A 21,420-nucleotide genomic window follows, 5' to 3' on the forward strand; every position below is an offset into this window, starting at 1 on the left:
CGCTTCCTCTTGCTTCTGTCCTATGGGGTTGGACAGGGTTGTTGCGGAGGGCGGAGAAAGGTTGTTTGGAACTCCGTGCACGGTAAGGTAAACTGAGGCGAGCTGTGTGTGGGGATCTTTTCGCCTGGCTGTGCAGGAGAGCTGGAGACAGCATTTCTGGACTCGAGAAGGCGTGTAGGGTTGGAGACAAGAAGCTCGGAGATTTCTCAAGGCGAGACTAGGAGGTGGGGTAGGGCTGGTGAATGTGAGGTGAATCGTGGGTGCCGCGGGTTGCTGACGGGTGTGCGGGAGAGTGAGCCCGGGGCCCGCTGGGGGGCGGGTGGGAGCGGCTGGGACTCGGACTAGGACCTCAGGTCTTCGAGGACTGAGAAGTTAAGGTGGGCACCAGTCGTACTACGGGGATGTGGGAGAACGAGAGTGGGTCCTTGATGCCGGACGTTCTGAGGTTGAGTAAAGCCTCGGCCTTTGTTTCCCTTGCAGTTCCCCAGACACCTATCCGCGGCCTCTGCTGGGGCCCAGCACCGTGTCCACCTGCCACTTCTGCCCCGAGGCGCCTGCCTCCGGCCTCCCGAATGGTGCGGCTCCTCGCAGGCCTCGGCCCAGGATCCAGGCCTCCTCTGCCCCTTGCCTCGGAGCACCAGCTCCCCGTGGCTGGGAGGAAAGAACTTTTGCACAGACTAGGCTATAGCTCTGGGCACCCCGCTGACGACTGGAATCTCCACCTTTAACTCAGTGCGAGATAACTCACTGAGGGCACTTAACTCAGGGGCACTTCCTGTGCCCCTTTACCAGTCTTTGAGAAGAGAAACCTTTCTTGTCACCCCGAGTCCAGGAAACCCCAAGCTGGGGCCCTGGCCCCAGCATGCCAGTCCTCTTTTGTGCATAGGGCTGTGCCCTCTCCCTGTCAGCATGGCTGAGCTCAGGCAGGTTCCAGGGGGCCGGGAGACCCCTCAGGGGGAGTTGCGGCCGGAGGCTGTGGAGGATGAAATCCCTCGGAGCCCAGTCTCGGAGGAGCCCCGAGGAGATGGAAGCAACCCCAGTGAGTCCAAGTTTTCCCCCGGGGAGGAGGAAGAGCTGGATCCTCGAATACAGGTGAGAATGAAGGGGGAGAGAGAAAGGTGCCACCTTACCTAGAGAGCTGGCAGATAAAGGAAAACAATCTTGTCAACAAATCATGGCAATGCAGTGTGACAAGTACTAAAAGATTAGTCTGTGATGGGTGTGCTAAGAAATGCCAGCCCAAGTACCTGGTGTAGTTGCTGAAGCCTCACTGGGGAAAGGGAAGGGACAAACCGGTGGCAGATACAGGAGGCATGCTTCAGGTCAATGCAGAGGAGAACTATTGCTTCCAAATAAGCAGAGGGCCTGTCAGCTCACACGTGGTGCGACTGGGATGTGAGAGGAGGTGACTTTGAGATTGGGAGAGGATCTCACCTTATCATTGCCTCCCAGGGGTGTTCACATCTGTAGAGGGTGAGACCTTTCATGTGTTGTAGAGGTGGCATGAGGTTTAGGCCTGTGAAAAAATCCTGTGTGTATCACTTGTGCCGGTCCTCAGTGACACAGATGCCCAGCTTTAAGGATGCTGCTGCTGTCCAGTGCCTTGGAGCACTTACAGGCTGTTTGGTTGGTTGGTCAGATCTTTGGGAAGGAAACCTGGAGTAATGGGTGAGGATGGAGGAGGGTGGGCACCAGGTGGATGAGATGCTTGGCCAGTGGAGGTTGGATTGGAGTGATTACAGGCAGTGGCTGGGAAGGACTAGCCTGGGAAGCTACTTGGGCAGGCGAAGGTCAGCATGTTTCTGTGTTTGGGCTTGACCCTGCCCTTTACTTCATAGCATCTTCAAAATTTCTGATGTGCTGGTGACTCACACCTGTAGGTGAGTAACACATTTGGAGGCTCGCAGTCCTAGGCTTCTCTGTCCAAAACCTTTAGTAGATTACTTTTGTGTGTTCAGAAGAAATCAGAGCTGGTCCTACTATCCTTCCTGCCATGTTGGTGGGGTTCCTGCAATGCATGTGGTAACTGTGTCCCTGCTCACAAAGAAGCAGTGGAGAGTTGGTGACATTCCTGCTGTGTCCCACAGGCGTTGCATTGAAATCAGCTCAATTTCTTCTGCTCTTTCTACAGATTATCCTCCACTGAGGAAACAAGTTATAGTGAAAAAAGCCTTAGGCTGAGATTTAAGCAACCTCCTGCCTGATGATTTGTGATTTTCATGCAAGTTACATAACCTTTGTGAGCCTCAGTTTCTTTATCTGTGAAGTAAGGGATGTTTGCACAACTACTTCCTGCCCTGCTCTGACAGTTCTATGAATCTTATGTTTCATAAATTCTTTAGTTTGTCTCTTGGTGACAGTTTGCAGGTAGTGCTTTGGGAAAGAGACCCCTGTACACATTGGGGAGGAGGGCCATGTGGTATGCAGCATGCTCCCTGCAGCGTTCCTGGCACTGCTCCCACGGAGAATCCAGCAGCTTCTTCCCTCAGTCCCTCCTGCTCCTGTAATGTTCAGTGTCCACACAGAGTCAGTCCGATGCTTCAGTCTTCAATCACATAGCCACTAGCTGCAAGTGGTTACTTAAATAAAATCAATTAAAATGAAATCAGAATTAAAGATGCTGTTCCCCAGATGCTGTTGGCAGTGTAGAATTAGGACATTCTGTCGTGGGCAGTTCCATTGGATGAGTTTTGTGAAATTTGGAGTACACTGGGCATACTGATATCCTCAAGCCTCCAGTGAGCCCACTGTGACTTGCTAAAGAGTGGGGTGTGTTGAGTATGTAGGAAGGAAGGGTGTCTTTGCACAGGCCTCCCTCATTGGTACCCTCAGCCCAGCCAGTGTTCTGGCCTCAGTGAGAATTCAGCCCTTGTTGGCATGTGGGAGAGGCAGGCTCCTGGGAGGGCACCCTTCATGTAGTAGGCAGCTGGCATTCAGCTCTTCTGGAGTTGGGCTCTTCTGGATATAGGTGACAGTGGGGCATGTGTCTTTTTTAGGTCCTTTTTCTGCTGACAGTGCGCAGGCTCTGTTCTCCTGGTAATGTGTTTTAGTGCAGTAAGTAGATTCTTGGTGCATTCAGTGGGTCTTTACTCACAGATCCATCAAAACCCACCAGGGAGCTCTAAGAGAGCACCCGTTTGAGCTGTGACTGGACATGTGCATCCTCTTGGCCTGGGTGGGCGCAAAGTGATTCTAATGTGCAGTCTGGGCATGGCCACTGGGCCAGGAGTGTCTGAAGACAGAGATCCTGTTCAGATGTTTTCTGGAACTTCAGGTGAGGCTCTTTCTGATGTGGGGACTGGGGTTTCTTGGAAGGCAGGTAGCCCGCCCATGGCCTGGTTGTCTGGTAGGATCTTCTGCAAGTCAAGGGAAGCCAGCTGGAGTCCACTGGCCCTGTCCTCCCCATGTCTTGACCTCAGCCTAGTTCTCTGAGACCTCCAAGCTGGTCTTGTGCTCTGTGAGACAAGGAGCGTTCCAGGGGAGAAGGGTGGTGCTGGGTGAGCCCCAGTCTCCTCCTCAGTAACTTTCTTAGCCTCTTTGTGATGAGTGTACTCGTTCCTGTGGGGAGTGAGTACATTCACTCAGATGCTGCTTTCCTGACTATTAAGGGTGACTTTGCAGCCTTTGCCTCTTCATCTGAAATGTTGATTTGGCTCGCAGACAGCTTTATTTCTCTTATTTCCAAGATGCGGGCCCAGTGTCAACCCTGCCCACCTTTTGACCATGGCTTAGTGTGTTAATGGCAGCACAAGCATGTTTGGCAGCCTGAGTGGCCTGGCATCCTGGAAATGCACCGTGTGCCCAGGAAGGTCACCTCCCTGCTGGCTACAGGCTCACTGATGGGCAATATTTGCGGACTCAGACCTCATTTTCCTGGAGTTCTGTGTCAGCAGCTATCAGGAGTCCCTAGCAGGGCAGGCCATACGAAACAGGTTACCAGCTGCCCAAATGGTCCAGCCTGGCTGCCTCCACCACTCTGTAGCCCTTTAGAAAGAGCTTTGTGACTGACTGAGGGGCAGACCTCATTCAACATAGGACTTTTAATTTCCAGAGCTGCTGTGCCCGTGCAAATTCCCATCCTTTACCACCAGCTAAAGCCTTGTACATCCTTTCTCCATCTCCAGTGGGGATGGCTTCCATAGAGCCATCCTCCCTCTTGATCTTGTCGGATCATGGAGGCACATTGGGCCAGGGAACCGAGTGAGAGGTAGAGGTAGTCTGGACCCTGGTCTGCCTATGGTAACAATGCAGAGTGGCCTGCACCCCCCCCCCCCTTATTCTCCCCCAGAATCAATGCTTGTTGTTCTTCTGAAGCTTGCCCTTTCCTANAAAGCCTTGTACATCCTTTCTCCATCTCCAGTGGGGATGGCTTCCATAGAGCCATCCTCCCTCTTGATCTTGTCGGATCATGGAGGCACATTGGGCCAGGGAACCGAGTGAGAGGTAGAGGTAGTCTGGACCCTGGTCTGCCTATGGTAACAATGCAGAGTGGCCTGCACCCCCCCCCCTTATTCTCCCCCAGAATCAGTGCTTGTTGTTCTTCTGAAGCTTGCCCTTTCCTATTGGCCATGGCTTTCTGAGGTTATGATGTTCCTGTTTTCTCTGAGGTGTCCATCCAGGAGCATCCTTAGTGCTAGGAGGGTGGTCACAGTAGCAGGAAAGCTTGGTCAAAGGGTAGGTTCAGGATCCAGCCCCAGCTCTGTAACTGATGGCTGGATGCTCACCTCATTGTTTCTTGTCTGTCAAGAGAATGAGCTGATAAAGGGAAGATGCTGGCAGGGCTGCTGGGATGGCGGCACCTCTTGTCTTGGAGTCTAAAACCCCTGTGAGCTGGGCCCATGGGGAGAGGAGGCCTCTCACCCTAACAGACAGACCCTTCTCTGAGGGCCTACTAGGGTACCTCCATCAGCCCTGGGTGGTGTCTTTGTAGGAAAGGCAGTGAAACTGGGAGCTGTGTGGTGGCTGGGTGCTCCCTCTGTTCCAGACTGCCATGTTTTCTTGTGGACACTAGGTTGTATGACTGACCAGGTGGCCATGTGCACCGCTTTCTAGACCAGACTGCCCAGTACGGAAGCCAAGTGCAACTGGCCTGGCTGAGATGTACACTGAGGGTCAAAATGCATGTGGATATTTCAAAGGCATAAAAAAGAATGTAAATGTGTTAGTAATTTATTTTGACAACATAATTGAAATTACAATTTCTTGGGCATATATGGTTAAATGAAAAGTGTTACAGTTTCATCTGTTTGGTTTTGCTTTTTTTTTTTTTAATGTACACATGAGGCTGCCATTGTATTTTTGTTCGGCAGCTCTGTTCTGTCCATTGTGAAACCGTCTTGGAGGCAGGTGAGAGTGCTTTCATATCTTTGTTTTTGGTTCTGTTGTTTGTCTTTCTTTGTGTTCTTCCTTTACTGTGATTAGGGCATGTGACTTGACTTTCTAGATTCTTACTTGTAGACTTAAATCTCAGGGTTTGAGGAGGGGTATAGAAATAAAAAGACTAAGGGGTATCATATACTGGGTTGCTGGAAGAGCCAAATGAGGCATATGGGAGCCGGTGGTGGCATTGTGACTCCTGGCAAATGCAGGCCATGGCTGGGCATGGGCAGCAGGCAGACACAGGTGAGTTGGGCTGGCGCTGTGGGGCTCCTGCAGGGACTCAGCTGAGCACCAGACATTACCCGGAACACTGCTCCTCCTCAGAACTGTCCTTGGCTTGTTGGGCTCCAGGAGACTGGCTTAGAAAGGTCAAGGTGGAAACTTGGGGCCAACACTTTCACCTGCTCTTTGTTCCAGGTTGTCCTGGGTCCATTATGTCTGGGGACGTCTCCCTGAGGCTCTTCCTTTCTCCCCCAGGATCTACTGAATGGGAACCTGGGGTTATTGTCACCCTACTCTTGAGCAGGCCTTAAGGCCTCTTGAACCATGCATTCTTCCCTAATCTGATCTCAGTTGTCCATCAGGCCCTTATGATTTTGCATCCTGCATTTCCCTGGATCTGTCTTTTCATCCTCCAGCTGGAGTACTTCAGACAGCTGCCACCATTGTCTCCCTGGGCTTTGCACTCATTTCTCACGTACTCAGATAGGCCGGGTCATACCGGGCTCTGAGAGGTGCCCCTCCCCTGTGCCCCAGCCTTGCTGGCTTCTCACCTGAGCACCTGCCTCCTGGCACCTGCCTGTCACTGGTATTTCCTGTACATCAAGGTCCAGTCAGGGGGCAAGTGCTCTGGGTGTTCTGCCCTGGCGTTGTGCTGCCCAGGTAGGTGACTCTGCTGCCCCCACCACCTAACAGGCCCAGCCCTCCATGGCTCCTCATGCCATGAGGGTTTCTTGCTTACTTGCTGGGTCATGAGCCATCACCTTCTGAGCCCTGTATTCTCAAATCTCATGTGCTGAGCTCTGTAAGTGTACAGTAAATGCGTGTTGAGTGAGTGGCTCAGGGAAGAGAGTGTGAGCGCCAAGGAGACTTCTGGCTGGAGGTCAAGGAAGAGGTGGTATGGTCTCAGGGAGAGCTAACAGGCTGCCGCCAGATCGCTGTGTGCATGAGTGTTTCATTCTCCAAACCTTGATTTCCTCACCTTTAAAGTGGGGGTTTTACTCCCTGACACAGGTAACTTGTGAGATGACTGGAGACTGTGTGTTAGTGTCCGACATAGAGGAGCAGTGCCCTTCTGCATTCTACCTTTCCTTACTTGGGTGGACTCTCCCGCTGTGCATGCACCTATTGCCCCCCCCTCCNCCCCCCCCCCCCCCCCCCCCCCCGACCTGGCCCACTGGAGTCTCTAACTCTGCCCCTGTCTGTGGCAGGAAGAGCTGGAGCACCTGAACCAGGCCAGCGAGGAGATCAACCAGGTGGAGCTGCAGCTGGATGTGAGTGTTCTGCCCCAGGTTTCTTCATGTGTCTCCCTCCCTTTTCAGCACAGTGACAGGAAAAGGGGAGATACGGGAAATGAGGGATTGGGATCTGCACACAATGTGTCCTCTGCCTACACATTTGTCCCTTTGCCAGGAGGCCAGGACCACCTATCGGAGGATCCTTCAGGAGTCAGCGAGGAAGCTCAACACTCAGGGCTCCCACTTAGGGAGCTGCATTGAGAAGGCTCGACCCTATTATGAGGCTCGGCGGCTGGCTAAGGAGGTACAGACCCCTGACCCTTGCTTTGGAAGTGCTGTGTGCTGAGCCTGGGCAAGGATTCTTCCTCTGTATGGAGTGGGAGACAGATCACCTTTTCTCTTTGCTTTTCTATTCCTTCTCTTCCCTTTGGTTCATATCTCTTTTTTCTTACCCTCCCCTTCTTTACCCTTCCTCCTCCCTTTTCTTTACACAAATCATGTGGATTCACCATTAGAAAACTGTAATAGTAAAACAAGAGAAAGAGAAGAAAACAAAAATTACCCCAGATTCTACTGTGTACATATTTTATGATTTTTGTGCCTGGAATTTGTTTTGGTCATGTACGGTGAGATGACAGAGACAATGGCAGTTCCTAAGAGCAGGGGACCTGCGACATCATGCATGGCCACACGAAGAAGCACCTGGGTTGGTCAGAAGTCTGAAGGCACAAGGAGAAAGCTTGGCCCAGGCCCTTTTATGTGATTTTCCTGGGAAGAAATGGGTAAGGCAGGGTAGGCCACTCTGGTGAAACCTAGGGTGGGATGGTTTGAGTCATGGGGTTGGGCCCTGAGTTGTGGGAGTGGGCCCTGGCTGTTTTGTACGTGGCCTTGGGTGATTTAGGACAGAGGCAATATTGGCTGGTGTGTGAGAATCAGATACAGGAAGTGGTGGGAGTTGGGTTGGCTCGTTTGAATGTGAAAGGTGTGCTCACAGGGTAGTTTATCTCAGGAATTAGTTAGCACTGTGAAGGCCAGCAAGGCCCCTGCCATGTCAAAGCATTATAAAATACAGAAAATATAAAACATGATTAATACAATACAGATAACCCATTGAAATTTTTGTATAAACCATGTCAAAGTGGTATTACACAATATATGCTACATTTTAAAATTTATTATTATTATTATTTTAATCTTTACCTGAGGACATGCTTATTTATTTTAGAGAGAGAAGAGAAAGGGGGAGAGAAGCATCTTTTGGTTGCCTGTCATATGTGCCCCAACTAAGGACTAAACTTGTGACCTAGCCATGTACTCTGACCAGGAATCAAACCCCTCTTCAGCATTTCAGTTTATGGAACAGTCCTCCAACCAGCTGAGCCATCCAGCCAGGGTTGTATGCTGCCTTTTTTAAAAAATATATTTTCTTTAAATTTTTTTTTATTTTTAGACAGGAGGGGGAGGGAGACAGAAAGAGAGGGAGAGAAGTATCAGTGTATGGTTGCCTCTTATGCTCCCCCTACTGGGGACCTGGCCTGCAACCCAGACATGTGCCCTGACTGGGAATTGAAACAGTGACCCTTTGGTTTTCAGACTTGTGCTCAATCCACTGAGCCACACCAGCAAGGGTTGTATGCTATTTTTGTTTCATTCATTCATGCCTTTCTTTTTAAGGGCTACTGAATATTTCCTTTCATAAGATGTACTGTATTTATATAACCAGGTCTTTGGAACTGAACTTAGGTTTGTTTCCAGTATTTTGTTTGGTAAGCGAAGTTGGGATGACTGTCTCTGACTACTTGTCTGATTATTTTTCTCACCTTACGTGCTTGACCAGAGTTGATAGTCTTAGGCATATTTTCTTTCTGTGAGACTTGGTCCACATTACTAATCTCATTGCAGCTAACATGGGGTTAACATTTGTGTTCTCCGTCCAGCAGAAGGCCATCAGCCTCTGAGACTGCTGGGTCTCACATGCTCATGCTCCACTGGCAGCATCATGCTTCCCATCTGCTCTCAGGCCACACCCTTACAACCTATTCTTTGTAGAATGTTGCTTCCTTTGTTGACATTTATCCTCATCATAGTGTGAAAAGTGAAGCTGACATTGCAGTGGGCCTTTCTCTTCTTGTCCTCACCCAGGATAGGTCTCCATGGTCCATGGGGAGGTCTTCCAGGGCACCCTGTTCTGACAACCCTCTCCCCCCAGGCCCAGCAGGAGACACAGAAGGCAGCCTTGCGGTACGAGCGGGCTGTGAGCATGCACAATGCTGCCCGGGAGATGGTATTTGTGGCTGAGCAGGGAGTCATGGCTGACAAGAACCGTCTGGACCCTACGTGGCAGGAGATGCTCAACCACGCCACCTGCAAGGTGAGCCAGGCTGTTGCAACAGGTCCCCTCCCCTATTTTCCTTGCTGCTTTTGCTGCCTCTTATCTCATCACCTGCTCTACTTCTTTCTCGGTATTTTCTACTCTAGCCTTTCCTCAGCTTTAACTCTGATTCTGGCACATCTGTCCCTTGCTCTGTCCTGCTTGGCTTCCATTGCTTTTCATGTACATGTCCTCTGGACTCAGACTCTCTGGCTCCTTCTGAACATTTCCCTTCAGGTTTGGGACTAACCCAAACAGTCCAACCCTGCTGGATGCTCTGCGGTCAGCATGCACATTTTAGTATGTTCTGCTGTGATCCCTTCTGTTTTCAGAATATTCTCCCTTTCTTGCTTTTAAGATCTGCCACTGTAATTTGATATTTGAAGTGTAATTTGTGTATCATTTCCAAGTTACTTGAGAGGGCTGGGGAGCAGGAGGATTCCTGGCATCAGCTTTAGTCTGCCACTTTCACTGTGTGAAGAGCAAGTGTCTCAGTCCATTCAAGCTAAGAAAACAAAATAATATACAGCAAATGTCTTAAACATTTGTTTTAAACAGCAAGTGTTTATTTCTCATAGCTCTGGAGGCTGGAGAGTCCAACATCAGGAGACAGGCAAATTTGATGCCTGGCGAGGGTCCCCTTCCTGGTTTCTAGGCAGCTGGCTGTCTTTTCATTGTATTCCCACATGTTGGAAGAGGTGAGGAAGCTCTCCAGAGCCTTTTTATCAGGGCACTAAACCTACCCATGAGCTAATCACCTCTCAGAGGGCTGCCTACAACAACAATCAACATGGTAGTTAGGCTTCCAACATGTGAGCTTTGAGGAGGGCACACTTAGTCTAGAGAGCAAGTGTGAGCTCCTGAGGGGTGGTCATGCGTCAGGTTCTCTGAGGCTCATTAGTCCAGGCCCCCACATTGCACAGAGCAGAAGCAGCTCACACAGAGGAGTGCAGCACTGGGGAGGGCTTTTTGAGCTGTGAGTGGCAGGGCTTGACGACCCTAGTGTCTGCCCAGGGTGTGGCAGGGTTGGACCCCAATCCTGGTGAACAAGGTGACAGGAACCCTTACCTGCTCCCTGTCGGGTTGTGAAAGCCCAGAGAACCCAGTGAACTGTGGATCCCCTCACTGGGGCTCCTCTGGTTCCCCTCAGCTCCCACCCCTGGTACTGAGGGCTCCCTGAGGATGATGACTATGGTAGATGTGCCCAGACAGACATTCCCAATAGGTTCACAAGTTGTCCAGAGGGCCCACCACGCTCCTGGCAGCAGGAAAACCAAGTGGCAGTAGTGCAGGTAACAATAGCAGGTGCAAGGACCCACTATTCTGTGGGTTTCGGGATCCATGCTTTTTCAGGCTCTGCAGACAGCGGGAGTTTCCCCCAAGGTAACATTTGGAGTGGCAGCTTAGGGGCCGATGACAGGGGCAGGAGCATGTCCCCCAGCTCAGTGATGTTTGTCATCTGCCCTGCCTGGGCTAGGTGAACGAGGCGGAGGAGGAGCGGCTTCGTGGTGAGCGGGAGCACCAGCGGGTGACACGGCTGTGCCAGCAGGCTGAGGCTCGGGTGCAAGCCCTGCAGAAGACCCTCCGGCGGGCCATTGGCAAGAGCCGCCCCTACTTTGAGCTCAAGGCCCAGTTCAGCCAGATCCTGGAGGTAGCTGTGGGGCGGAAGGGACAGGCAGGAGGATGCAGACATAGGAAAGTGAGGGCAGCAGGGCAGTGTGTGGTCTGCCTCTGTGCCATTGCCAGGCCAGCTAGATGAGACAGGTGGTGGCTGGGGAGTCTGTTGGGGAGTAGGGGTTGGGGTTGGGGGCAGATGCTGGCTGAGAATGGAGTTGTAGAGAGGTAAGGGAGAAAAAGGGAGAATTGGAAAACCAGGAAGGATGAGGAAAAGGAGCTGGCTAGATAGAGAAAGAGGACCGTGGGAGAAGAGTGGTGGGCGGGGCTGAAGACCTGGGTGGAAGATGCTGTTGGGCTTAAGTCCTAACAGGGCCTGGTGTGGATGGGTGTGGGGGCGGGGGGGGGGGGAGGAGGAGCAGATTGGGCGGGGCTGCCCAGTGGGACTGAGAGAACTGGCAGCTCCCATCTGTGGAGCTTTGTCTACTGAGTTATGTCACTCAGCTCCTCCTTCCCTTCCTCCTCAGGAGCACAAAGCTAAGGTGACTGAGCTGGAGCAGCAGGTTGCTCAGGCCAAGACCCGCTACTCTGTGGCCCTGCGCAACCTGGAGCAAATCAGTGAACAGATTCATGCACGACGCAGGGGCCTGCCCCCACACCCACCAGGTCCCCGGCGGTCTTCCCCTGTGGGTGCTGAGGCTAGGCCAGACGAGGATGGAGACAGCGGGATCATTGAGGGGGCTGAGGGTGGAGCCCCAGAAGAGGGCTGCAGCCTGGGGCCTGCTCCTGCCCGGGATTCGGACACGCTGAGCCTGCTGAGTCTGCGTACAGTGGCCTCGGACCTACAGAAGTGTGACTCCGTGGAACACCTTCGGGGCCTCTCGGACCACGCCAGTCTAGACGGCCAGGGACTGGGTCCCCAGAGCAGGGGCCATGGGGGCCGCCACCAGCGCAGCATCAGTCTGTAGCCAATGCTCAGGATGGCTGTGTGTCCCTTACCACTGCAGGCCTGTGCAGGGCTACATGGGCTCCCAACTCCTGTGCTGGGGGGTCTTGCATCCCCTGGAGAGGCTGGGTTGGCTGTGACTGAGTCCTCTTGTCATTTGTGCCCCACCCCCCCCCCCCACAGGTGTTGCCTTACTCATCAGAAGGCTTATCTCTTGTCCTCACAGTCTGTCCATGCCCTTTGCCGGCCTCTTTCTGACATTTCTTCTCTGCCTGGCTTTTCCCTTCAGGTATTTTGGTCTGGGAGGCACAGGGAAGCCCATCATGGAAGGTAGGACCTGAATCCAACATCTCAAGCCCCCCAGCTTGAGTGGATGGACAGGCATTCCTCCTACCTCCCTGTCTCCTGAGGGGCCCTTAGGGATGTGGCAGAGCCCTCCCGGCAGCCCTGCCCCCATGTTCTGTCTCAGTCAACCTGTGTGTAATCTGTAAGATGCATTGTGGGGCTGTGTGCCTTTGGAAGACACAACCCCTGTCCCGTCAGCACTCCATTCTCATGACCTAATCCACTTTGCTCTGGGTGCCCCAGAGCAAGACTTGAAGGGTGCTGCTGTCAGGAAAGGTGAAACCTGACTCCAGTGTCAACATGGGACCATGGGCTCCCATGTGCTTTGCTTTCCTAGCAGGGCTGGACCCTCAACATTGCCAAGGTGCTAGTGGGTCTCTGCTAGGGTCCCTGTTGGGAGTAGAGAGGTAATGAGGTCCTGATGTGGAGTGAGGTTTACTTTAAAGGATGCTGAGCTGGATCTTGGCCTCCTGCAGGATGGAGTTAAGAATTTGGTGCTCTTTCCCCAATCAAACCATACCTACTTGAAGGTCCCTGGGGAATGCCCAAGAGTGGCGGCTGCTCTTGGTGTTGAGAGAGGACTTACCCTTCACAGGGAACAGCTCCAGGTGTCTGGTAGTGCTCTCAGCCTGTGTGTGAGGGCAGGGTGGGAAAGCCGCACTGAGTCTGGGGGCCGTGGAGGGACTGGTGGTTCCTGTCCCAGCCTAGGGGGCTGGGCTGGGTTGGCGTGCTGCTGTCAGCAGAACAGTTGGCCTGCACATGGACGTTGTCTCCCTGTTCCAGGGTCCAGGCAGGATGGGCACAATGACAACCTCTGGGTTTGAGGTAGTCATGGCTGTGTATGTGTGTGCATGTGCCAGTGTGGGCGGAAATGTCATCCCTGATTTTATTTAAATAAAATAGTTAATGTAACAGTAATGTTTACCTCTCCTACCCCAGAAAGGAGCATAGGGAGAGGGGAATAGCAGGGTGATAAGGGTCTCTTTTAGTGGAGTGGTCAGGGAAGGCCCCAGGGAGTTAGAGAAGAGTTGGATCTGTGATCTAGCCAGGCCAAGGGGGGAAGGGAAGGCTTCTGGCTCATGGCTGGAGTGAGCCCACAGGGGAGGCTTCCTGCCCTGCCTGCTGGGTGGAGACAGGTATGTAGGGTGGAGTGGTGTGGACTTGCTGGCTGTTTACTGTCCACATGAGTGCCACTCCTAGAGGTGAGTGAGCATGAAGAAAGGGTTACAGGATTTGGTAAATACACAAGTTGTCTGGCTAGCTTTGAATTTCATATAGTGAATGATTTTTTGTCCCCTGAACTGTTAGGTCATGCTTNTGATCTAGCCAGGCCAAGGGGGGAAGGGAAGGCTTCTGGCTCATGGCTGGAGTGAGCCCACAGGGGAGGCTTCCTGCCCTGCCTGCTGGGTGGAGACAGGTATGTAGGGTGGAGTGGTGTGGACTTGCTGGCTGTTTACTGTCCACATGAGTGCCACTCCTAGAGGTGAGTGAGCATGAAGAAAGGGTTACAGGATTTGGTAAATACACAGGTTGTCTGGCTAGCTTTGAATTTCATAGTGAATGATTTTTTGTCCCCTGAACTGTTAGGTCATGCTTAGTTATTTTTGTTCTATCTGAAATCACATTCTAACACATAAAAGGTGACTCCAAAGTGAGGGCTTGCTCTGTTGTGGGGCAAGAAGGGTTTGAGTGCCTTTGGAACATCCAGTGGCATCAAGTGGAGAAGGGCCAAGAACTTCAGGAGCATGAGGTACATGAAGGCTTCTGGCTGAGCCCCATCAGGGCTGCACCTGCATACTCAGGTAGCTGAGGGTTGGGGTTAGCCAAAGGAATGGAGAAGGTGCTGCTGGGAACAGGAGACCCACTGGAAACCTGGTGGGAAATGAGGTGTGAAGACCCCGTAGGGGATGGCAAAGGCCAGGAGCTTGGGACAGGAAGGCAGAGCAGTGACTGGTGACCTCGGATGGGACATTAGTAGCCACTGTGTATGGAACGTATACTTGCACCCTTTGACAGGCACTGTCCAGGTGTGAGACTGCCTTTACTGAGAAGTGTGGTAAGGCAGATGGGTGCCACAGTGTTCCATTTATCCCTAGAAAAGCGCTATGAATGCATGGCCTGTGTCCTTGGGCAGGTGAGCTTTCTGCGATGACGCCCAGCTCATCCTTTTCTCCCTAGTCCCTGGCAGTGCACAGGTGTAAAGGGACCCAGGAAAGAAGGACTGGCTGTGGCTGCCGTTTCTTGCAAAATCACCTGCCACATAAGATCACTGGGGAGAGACCAGGAAAGTTAAAGCCGATGACGCTTCCTAGTGGAATAAAATGGCCACAGTCCAAGTGCCCCCAGCGCGACCCTGACAGCAGTGGCCAGCACCGGCCCAGGGCATGTCCTGTGCCAGGTATGTATGTACATTGACTCGTACCTCCACTGTGGGGCAGGTGGCACGAGAGCTGCCTTTGCCAGATGAGAAACAGGCACAGTGGGAGTGCCCAGTTTGCCCCAACTTTGTAGAAGGAGATGGAGGCCTTTGGGTTCTTAAGAATCCAAACTAGAGCCCTTGAGTTAAGGACCTCACAGGACCCAGGGGTGACACAGCAGAGGCAGTGGGTGGAGTCACCTCTTAGGAAGTTTTGCTGGAAATCCTGGAATGGTCAAGGAATTTTGTTAGAGAGAGAAGCAGTCAGGTTGTGGGGGATGTGGAGCCTCGTGTCCCTCATTCCTATACCATGTCCCATGTCACAGGGAGTGGTAACAGTGCTTCTGAACCATGCCCTCAAGCGAGCAGCTGGGCCTCAGTCTCTCCACCACCTAGCAGTACATACCTGGTACCTAATAGATGCTCAGTGACGATGCTTTTGTGCCCCCCATATGCTCCCAGTCTGATGTACACCAGGTCACCTGCACTTAGGTGGGGGTTTTCCAATGTCTCTTTGCTTAAGGGTCATCACTTGTACAATGAGAAGGTCCAGGTGTATGAGCCTGATACAGGCCAGTGAGTGCCAGCCACTCCATGTCAACAGTAAACCTGTGCCAGGGGCCTGGTCCCACTGTGTGCTGGACAAGGAGTCTATAAAGCCTCACCTCCAGCTTGGTCTCCCTCAAGGTGTGTTTGGAAAGGGTGGGCTCCTGGCATGTCACACCCCTCACTGTCTGCAGGGGGCAGCAGCAGCATGTGTCTGGATCTGTCCTGCAAGGTTCCTTCCGAGAAATGCTGGGTGCCTGGTGGGCAAGTGCTGGGCGGTGCCCCAGTTTAGCCCATTTGGCCCCACTCAGGCCTCCTGCAGTTCTGCCTGTCCTTATATCTGCACAGGGCAAAAGTGAACTGGGCCAGTTGTACAGGGCCGTGTCATTTGGAACCAGATGTTCTGTGGCTCTTGCCCCATCCTCTTCCTCAGCCCACCTTTCTCATCCTCCTTAGGGTCCTGCCCTTGCCCCTTTCTCAGCCTCCCTCCACATTGGCCTCCTACGCAGTCATTCTCCACCTGACCCCATTCCTGAACTGCAGGCCTCCACACACTCCCTCCCAGAACTGTCAGAACTAGGGATCATTTCACTGGCTGGCAAATGGATGAGTGCAGTTTATTAAGAGATACTTAACCTGGGTCCTTCTTAATACAAAACACTGGTAGGGCTTGTTAGGGACACTAAAAAGTGTGTGGGGTGTCCAGGTGAGGGGTGAGGGACACAGGTGCATGCAGGGCAGTACAGATTGACCAGAGAAGGCTGCAGTGAAGGAGGGCTTTGAGCAGGGTGCTTACTACTTTGAAGCTTTGACCCAGCCACTGGGTATAGGCTGGACAGGTTCTGGCAGGAGGTCTCTGCCCCTAAGTCTTCCTGACTGTAGGTCTCGCTCTTCTGATGACCTGAGTGCCTCCAGGCAGGGCCTGTGACTCACCCGCCTTGGTGTTCTCGGGGTCTGGCATATGACACTGACCCTCAATCATCTGTCCACTAATTTGTTCATTCCTGTGTTACTCGACACAAGTTTCCCCTGCTTAACTTATTAGACTTCTACTTAACCTGTTAGACTTCTGCCTGTGATTTGAGGTCTGGCGTGTCTGGCTCTTTAGCCAAGGGAGGGAGAAAGAGAGGGAGAGAAGCGCCAATGTGTGGTTGCCTACCGGGGGCCTGTCCCACAAACCAGGCATGTTGTGGGATATGTTCCCTCCCGCCCTGACTGGGAGGGAACTCAACCAGCAACCCTTTGGTTCACAGGTCTGCTCTCAATCTGCTGAACCACACCAGCCAGGTCTCATGTAGACTTGACCAAAGGCCTTGCTTCTGGTTCCCCAGCTCTCCAGCCAGGTTTACATTAGTCCCTCCACCCTCCCCAAGTTCCCTAAGGCTCTTTGCCTTACTATAGGATTGGTCCAATGCTACTGCGGTGTCGTTCCTGGCTCTGTACTTCCTCAACCCTTAACATGTTACAAGAGACATAATAATGAGGCCATATGTCATGTTTGGTCTAAACTGGGACACTTCAGTGTGTAAGGGGCAGGTGTAACTCAGGAGTGAAAAGCACTGACCACATTCTCCAGAGAGGGCTACCATTGGTCAGCCTCCACCACTAAGGGCTGTGTACCCAGGAGTGACCTGTTTAGTCCTCTGGCCTTGGTCTTCCAGTCTGCAGAAAGGTGGACACACCAGGCAGATGGCCTCTTAGATTTTCTAAAGCACTAAAAGGACATGGCCACTGGAGAATGTTTGCCTTTGAGGAGTTTGGTGGCAATATGAAGTGGTGGATGTGTTTGTAGAGTGGTCTTGGGAACAGAGCATGAGAGCTCCAAGTCCAGGGTTGGTTGGGACCCAGCCAGAGGCAGTGGACACCTGCTTTGGGTGTGAACTGATGACCATCTGTCTCATCAAGAGTCCCGCAGTGCCAGGGGTTGGCTTCTTTCCTTGGATGGCAGGTGGTGGTCGCCACACCTGGCATAAATCAGCTGATTTGTCCATCAACATAATTGGTGGGGGGAGGGGCTAGTCAACATGAGTTTCTTTCCCATTTAGAACAGAGCAACATTTGGATCTAGGATTAAATGTAGATCAGGGTGGTGGAGTTTGGCAAGAAAAGACAACTTCTGAGCCCTGGCTGGTGTAGCTCAGTGGATTGAGCTCGGTCTACGAACCGCACAATCACGGTTCCATTCCCAGTCAGGGCACATGCCTGGGTTTCAGGCCAGTTCCCAGCAGGGGACTCACGAGAGGCAACCATGCATTGATATTTCTCTCCTCCTCTCCTTCCCTTCCCCTCTAAAGATAAATAAATAAAATATTTTTAAAAAAAGAAAAGACAACTTCTTCCTCAGCTGCTTCCTCTCTGGGTCCTCTCCACTCCACACCCAGCAGAAGAGCATGTCAGCCACACAGGCTCCTTGTCCAGAGGTGGGGCAGGGATTCTCACAGAGGACTGGGGGAGGGGTGGGGGAATAATGGAAGCTTCTGGCAGGGGGCTCCTGAAGCTGTGCAGGCTCTCAGGGGCTGCCACTGTTCAGGGGAGAACAAGAGGCCCTCACTTGATGTCACCTCTCCCTTTTCTGACTTCAGTGTTGCTGCTGTGGTTTAAGCCCCCCACTCTCCTTGGAGAGAGGCCAGGGACAGCTGCCCCGTTCTCCTATTTGGCTTCCTTTCAGGTGCCTGTTACCCAAACTCCACTTCCATGTTGGACAGGATTCCCAAAGCTTCTTATCCCAAAATTTCCTTCTCCCTCAGACAAGTTATATTTAGCAGAAGGGACTGTGGCAACTCAGCTGGGAAGGACTTGTCGATGATAAGAAAGGGTACAGTGCCTTAGGGTGGTCTCCCTTGCAGGGAAGCTATGTCTCTATGGCACCAACAGAAACAAATCTAAGGTTTAAAAAATAATTGCAACCAGGTATTTAGCTCGCCTGCTATCTTGGATATGCTGTTTATTTTTTTTCTGAATTTAATTAGTTAAAAGTATATTAAACTAAATCAATATAATTATACACATACACATACATACATACATACATACATACCTTTAAAAACATCCAGAGAATGTGAAAGTCAAATCCATCTGGAAGCATAAATGGAGAGGAATGAGAGGAAATGCTGCAACTAGAGAAACCGTAAGAACTGCAGAAAGTAAAAGAACTGGAGAATGGAGATGAAGCTAGTGTACTCAGCTGCCGGGAATAGCCTCAGTCAAGTGAAAGCACACCTAGGTGACTAAGGCAGCAGTAGAATGGTGCTCCTGTTACCACCATACAGGGGTCTGGCCCAGAGTGGGGCTGCCTAGGACCAGCAATAATGTGTGGGTTCTTGACTTTGTGTAGGAAAGACTTCACAATATGGGTCCAGGTGATTATGAGGATATATTAAAGTTGGGGACGATAAGACAAGGAAGGGCTTAGCATAGAGGAAGCAACAGTAGAGACTTTGTCTTGAGGCTCTTTATCTCGCTCTTGCAGGCAGGAATCTTAGGGGAGGGTCTCTGCAGGATGTTCATTGGTTCTGCAGGTGTGCCCTGTCAGGAAGAATACTGGCCTCTACTTAGGAGTCAGTGACAGGACAGGGGCCATTAGTTATTGCAGTTGGTTCTGGCATCACCCACCTGGTTTTGCTGCTTTTCTGCTCCTGGAGCTGAAATACAACTGAGGCCTAGATTTACTCCAGGGTAATGAACCTTTGTACATGAATGTTTATTGATCGGCCATTGTGTTCAGCCATCTGTTTTCCTATTCAACTTGCCAGGAATTTTCCTAGCTTGTTACTATCCTGTTTCACTTAGAGGTAGGTGCCCAGACACTCACTGAGCCCAGGTCAGATATATAGCCCTTATCTTATCTCAAGGTTCCTAGGTTTGGGCTCTTCCTAGATCTGCCTGCAGTCTGCACCCATCTGCTAGCCTAAAGTTTATGGCTCAGATGTCAGGAAAATAACTGATAAACTTTGTTTCAAACATGCTTCACTCTCCACTGGCTCCAGCAGTGTTTGATATCTCATAATCAGAAACCAGATGTTGTGAGTGAACTAAGGCAGCACCCATGAGAGACACGGGGAACAGTTGAACTTCTTCCTGGAAGTAATCATTCTATGGCCTGAGGTAGCAGAGGATCCAGGGAGCTGTGCCAAGACTCTCTGGACAGCTCTGCACCATTAATTCCATGAAGATTTGTCTGCCTGGAACCCAGCTGAACCTGAACAGGCCAGTTTAATCAAAACAGTACTGTTTTCTTGAGGTCTTCTAGGTTCTGAGAATTTTGTTTCTTTGTGGTATATGATCTTTCAATTATGAACATGAACATCTCACAGTGAAATGAGAACACAGGAATGTCTGTCTCTCACCTACCCTTCATCATTCTGATACTCCGGCCTAGATATAAATATCACTGCAACTTATTTGAAAAGCACATTCTCAGGTCCCACTCACCCCAGAGGTACTGGGTCAGGAACTTACAGTGCAATGGGGGGATGGCACCTAGTCTGTTCAAGCCCGTCCAGATGACCCTGGTGGTCACTGGAGTTTGTGAACAGCCATAATTGGGAATATGGCAAACATATCGCTGCATTGGATGCCTAAGACTGATCATTTATCTTTTCTAAAATATATTGAGTCAATATATTTTAGATCAATCTAAAATCAATAAAATGTATTCATTGATTATGCTATTATAATTGTCTCAATTTTCCTTCTTTGCCCCACTTTGCCAAATATTTCCTTTCCCTCCAGCAGTTTCCCCCCCCCTTAGTTCATGTCCATGGGTCATGCATATAAAGTTGTTTGGCTTCTCTATTTGCTTTACTATTCTTAACCTCCCCCTGTCTGTTTTGTACATTCTTGCATCTTTCCCCCAATTCTCCCCCTTTCCCTTCCCAGCTGATAACCCTTCAAGTGATATCCATATCTGTGATTCTGTTTCTGTTCTAGTTGTTTGCTTAGTTTGTTTTTTCAGATTCAGTTGTTGATACTTGTGAATTTGTTGCCATTTTAGTGTTCATAATTTTGATCTTTTTCTTAAGTCCCTTTAACATTTCCTGTAATAATGGTTTGGTGATGAACTCCTCTAACTTAACCTTATCTGGGAAGCACTTTATCTGCCCTTCCATTCTAAATGATAGCTTTGTTGGATAGAGTAATCTTGGATGTAGTTTCTTGCTTTTCATCACTTAGGATATATCTTGCCAGTCCCTTCTTGCTGCAAGTTTTCTTTTGAGAAATCAGCTGATAGTCTTATGGGAACTCCTTTGCAGGTAACTCTCTGATTTTCTCTTTCTGCTTTTAAAATTTCTCTCTTTATCTTTAACCTTTGGAATTTTAATTATGGTGTGTGGTGGTGTGGTCCTCTTTGGGTCCAACTTTTTTGGGACTCTGTGCTTCCTGGACTTGTATGTCTATTTCCTTCACCAAATGAGGGAAGTATTCTCCCATTATTTTTTAAAATAAGTTTTCAATTTCCTTTTTTTTGATAGTATAAAAGTTTATTTTTAACAAGGGCCTCAATGATTCCAAGATTTGATGAAATGTATGGTTTGGGGAAGCACTTTTACCTTTCATCGTTATTGGATGACATAAACAATAAAATTAAATTACAAACAATGGAACAAGAAACAATTTCCTTACCTAAAAATACTTGCCTTACCTAAAAATACTTTCCTTACATAAACTATTAACAGATACCTAAACACAATATGGGCTTTAAAGTGAAATCATATGTATATAGTTGTATTAATTTATGTATATAGTTGTATTAAAGATTAATTTATGAATTATACATTACCTATACATTAACAACAAATCCAAATGCAAACAGAGATGTTTCTCTGAATTCCCTGTTTCATTGAGCATCAAAAACCACCAATCTTTCAGTCCTTTTCTTGTACATTATTCTGTATCCACATTCTCTGCATTTTGATTGTATCCCTGGATTTTATTTCATTTTCTGTGTGACATTCTCCACAGATATGTATCATTGGCTGCTGCTTTGGAGGTTGGACATCCTTCTTGGTGTCCATTGTTAGTCCCCACATAGCTTCCAGAAACTCCTCGCTCTGCGTTTCCAAACAGACTGCAGTTCAGTTTTCAATTTCTTTTTTTAAAAATATTTTATTTATTTATCTTTAGAGGGGAAGCGAAGGAGAGAGGAAGAGAAACATCAATGTATGGTTGCTTCTCGTGCATCCCCTGCTGGGAACTGGCCCCTGTGGGGAACTGGCCTGCAACCCAGGCATGTGCCCTGACTGGGAATTGAACCGTGATTGTCTGGTTCACAGGCCTGTGCTCAGTCCACTGAGCTACACCAGCCAGGGCTAGTTTTCAATTTCTTGCTCTTCCTCTTCTGGCATCT

The 21,420-nt window shown here is 50.3% G+C and overlaps 1 protein-coding gene and 1 pseudogene across 2 annotated transcripts; one reads left to right on the forward strand and one right to left on the reverse strand.

Moving 5' to 3' along the window:
- The first annotated feature begins 771 nt into the window (after positions 1–771).
- On the forward strand, positions 772–16,554 carry SH3BP5L (SH3 binding domain protein 5 like). Of its 2 annotated transcripts, XM_037068879.1 has the most exons (8): positions 772–1,092; positions 6,810–6,872; positions 7,012–7,140; positions 9,046–9,207; positions 10,685–10,858; positions 11,349–13,420; positions 13,700–15,026; positions 15,927–16,554. In XM_037068879.1, the coding sequence occupies exons 1-6, from the start codon at positions 910–912 to the stop codon at positions 11,787–11,789; spliced, it is 1,152 nt and encodes a 383-aa protein (XP_036924774.1). In that variant the 5' UTR covers positions 772–909; the 3' UTR covers positions 11,790–13,420; positions 13,700–15,026; positions 15,927–16,554. The 2 variants fall into 2 exon arrangements, with proteins under 2 accessions (XP_036924774.1, XP_036924773.1); XM_037068878.1 differs by having other exon boundaries at positions 13,700–16,554.
- Positions 16,555–20,889: 4,335 nt separating this feature from the next.
- On the reverse strand, positions 20,890–21,154 carry LOC119002740 (DNA-directed RNA polymerases I, II, and III subunit RPABC4-like; annotated as a pseudogene).
- Positions 21,155–21,420: the final 266 nt, after the last annotated feature.

The sequence above is a fragment of the Sturnira hondurensis genome, unplaced genomic scaffold, assembly GCF_014824575.4.
Source record: "Sturnira hondurensis isolate 20B ecotype Veracruz unplaced genomic scaffold, ASM1482457v3 Scaffold0018097, whole genome shotgun sequence".
NCBI lineage: Eukaryota > Metazoa > Chordata > Mammalia > Chiroptera > Phyllostomidae > Sturnira > Sturnira hondurensis.

Bases quoted from the DNA above. Each gene is read 5' to 3' on its own strand.
- SH3BP5L (XM_037068878.1), top strand. From the start codon at position 910: ATGGCTGAGCTCAGGCAGGTTCCAGGGGGCCGGGAGACCCCTCAGGGG. The intron at 1,093-6,809 runs GTGAGAATGAAG...TGTCTGTGGCAG, and splicing joins AGCTGGATCCTCGAATACAG to GAAGAGCTGGAGCACCTGAA. The intron at 9,208-10,684 runs GTGAGCCAGGCT...TGCCTGGGCTAG, and splicing joins TCAACCACGCCACCTGCAAG to GTGAACGAGGCGGAGGAGGA.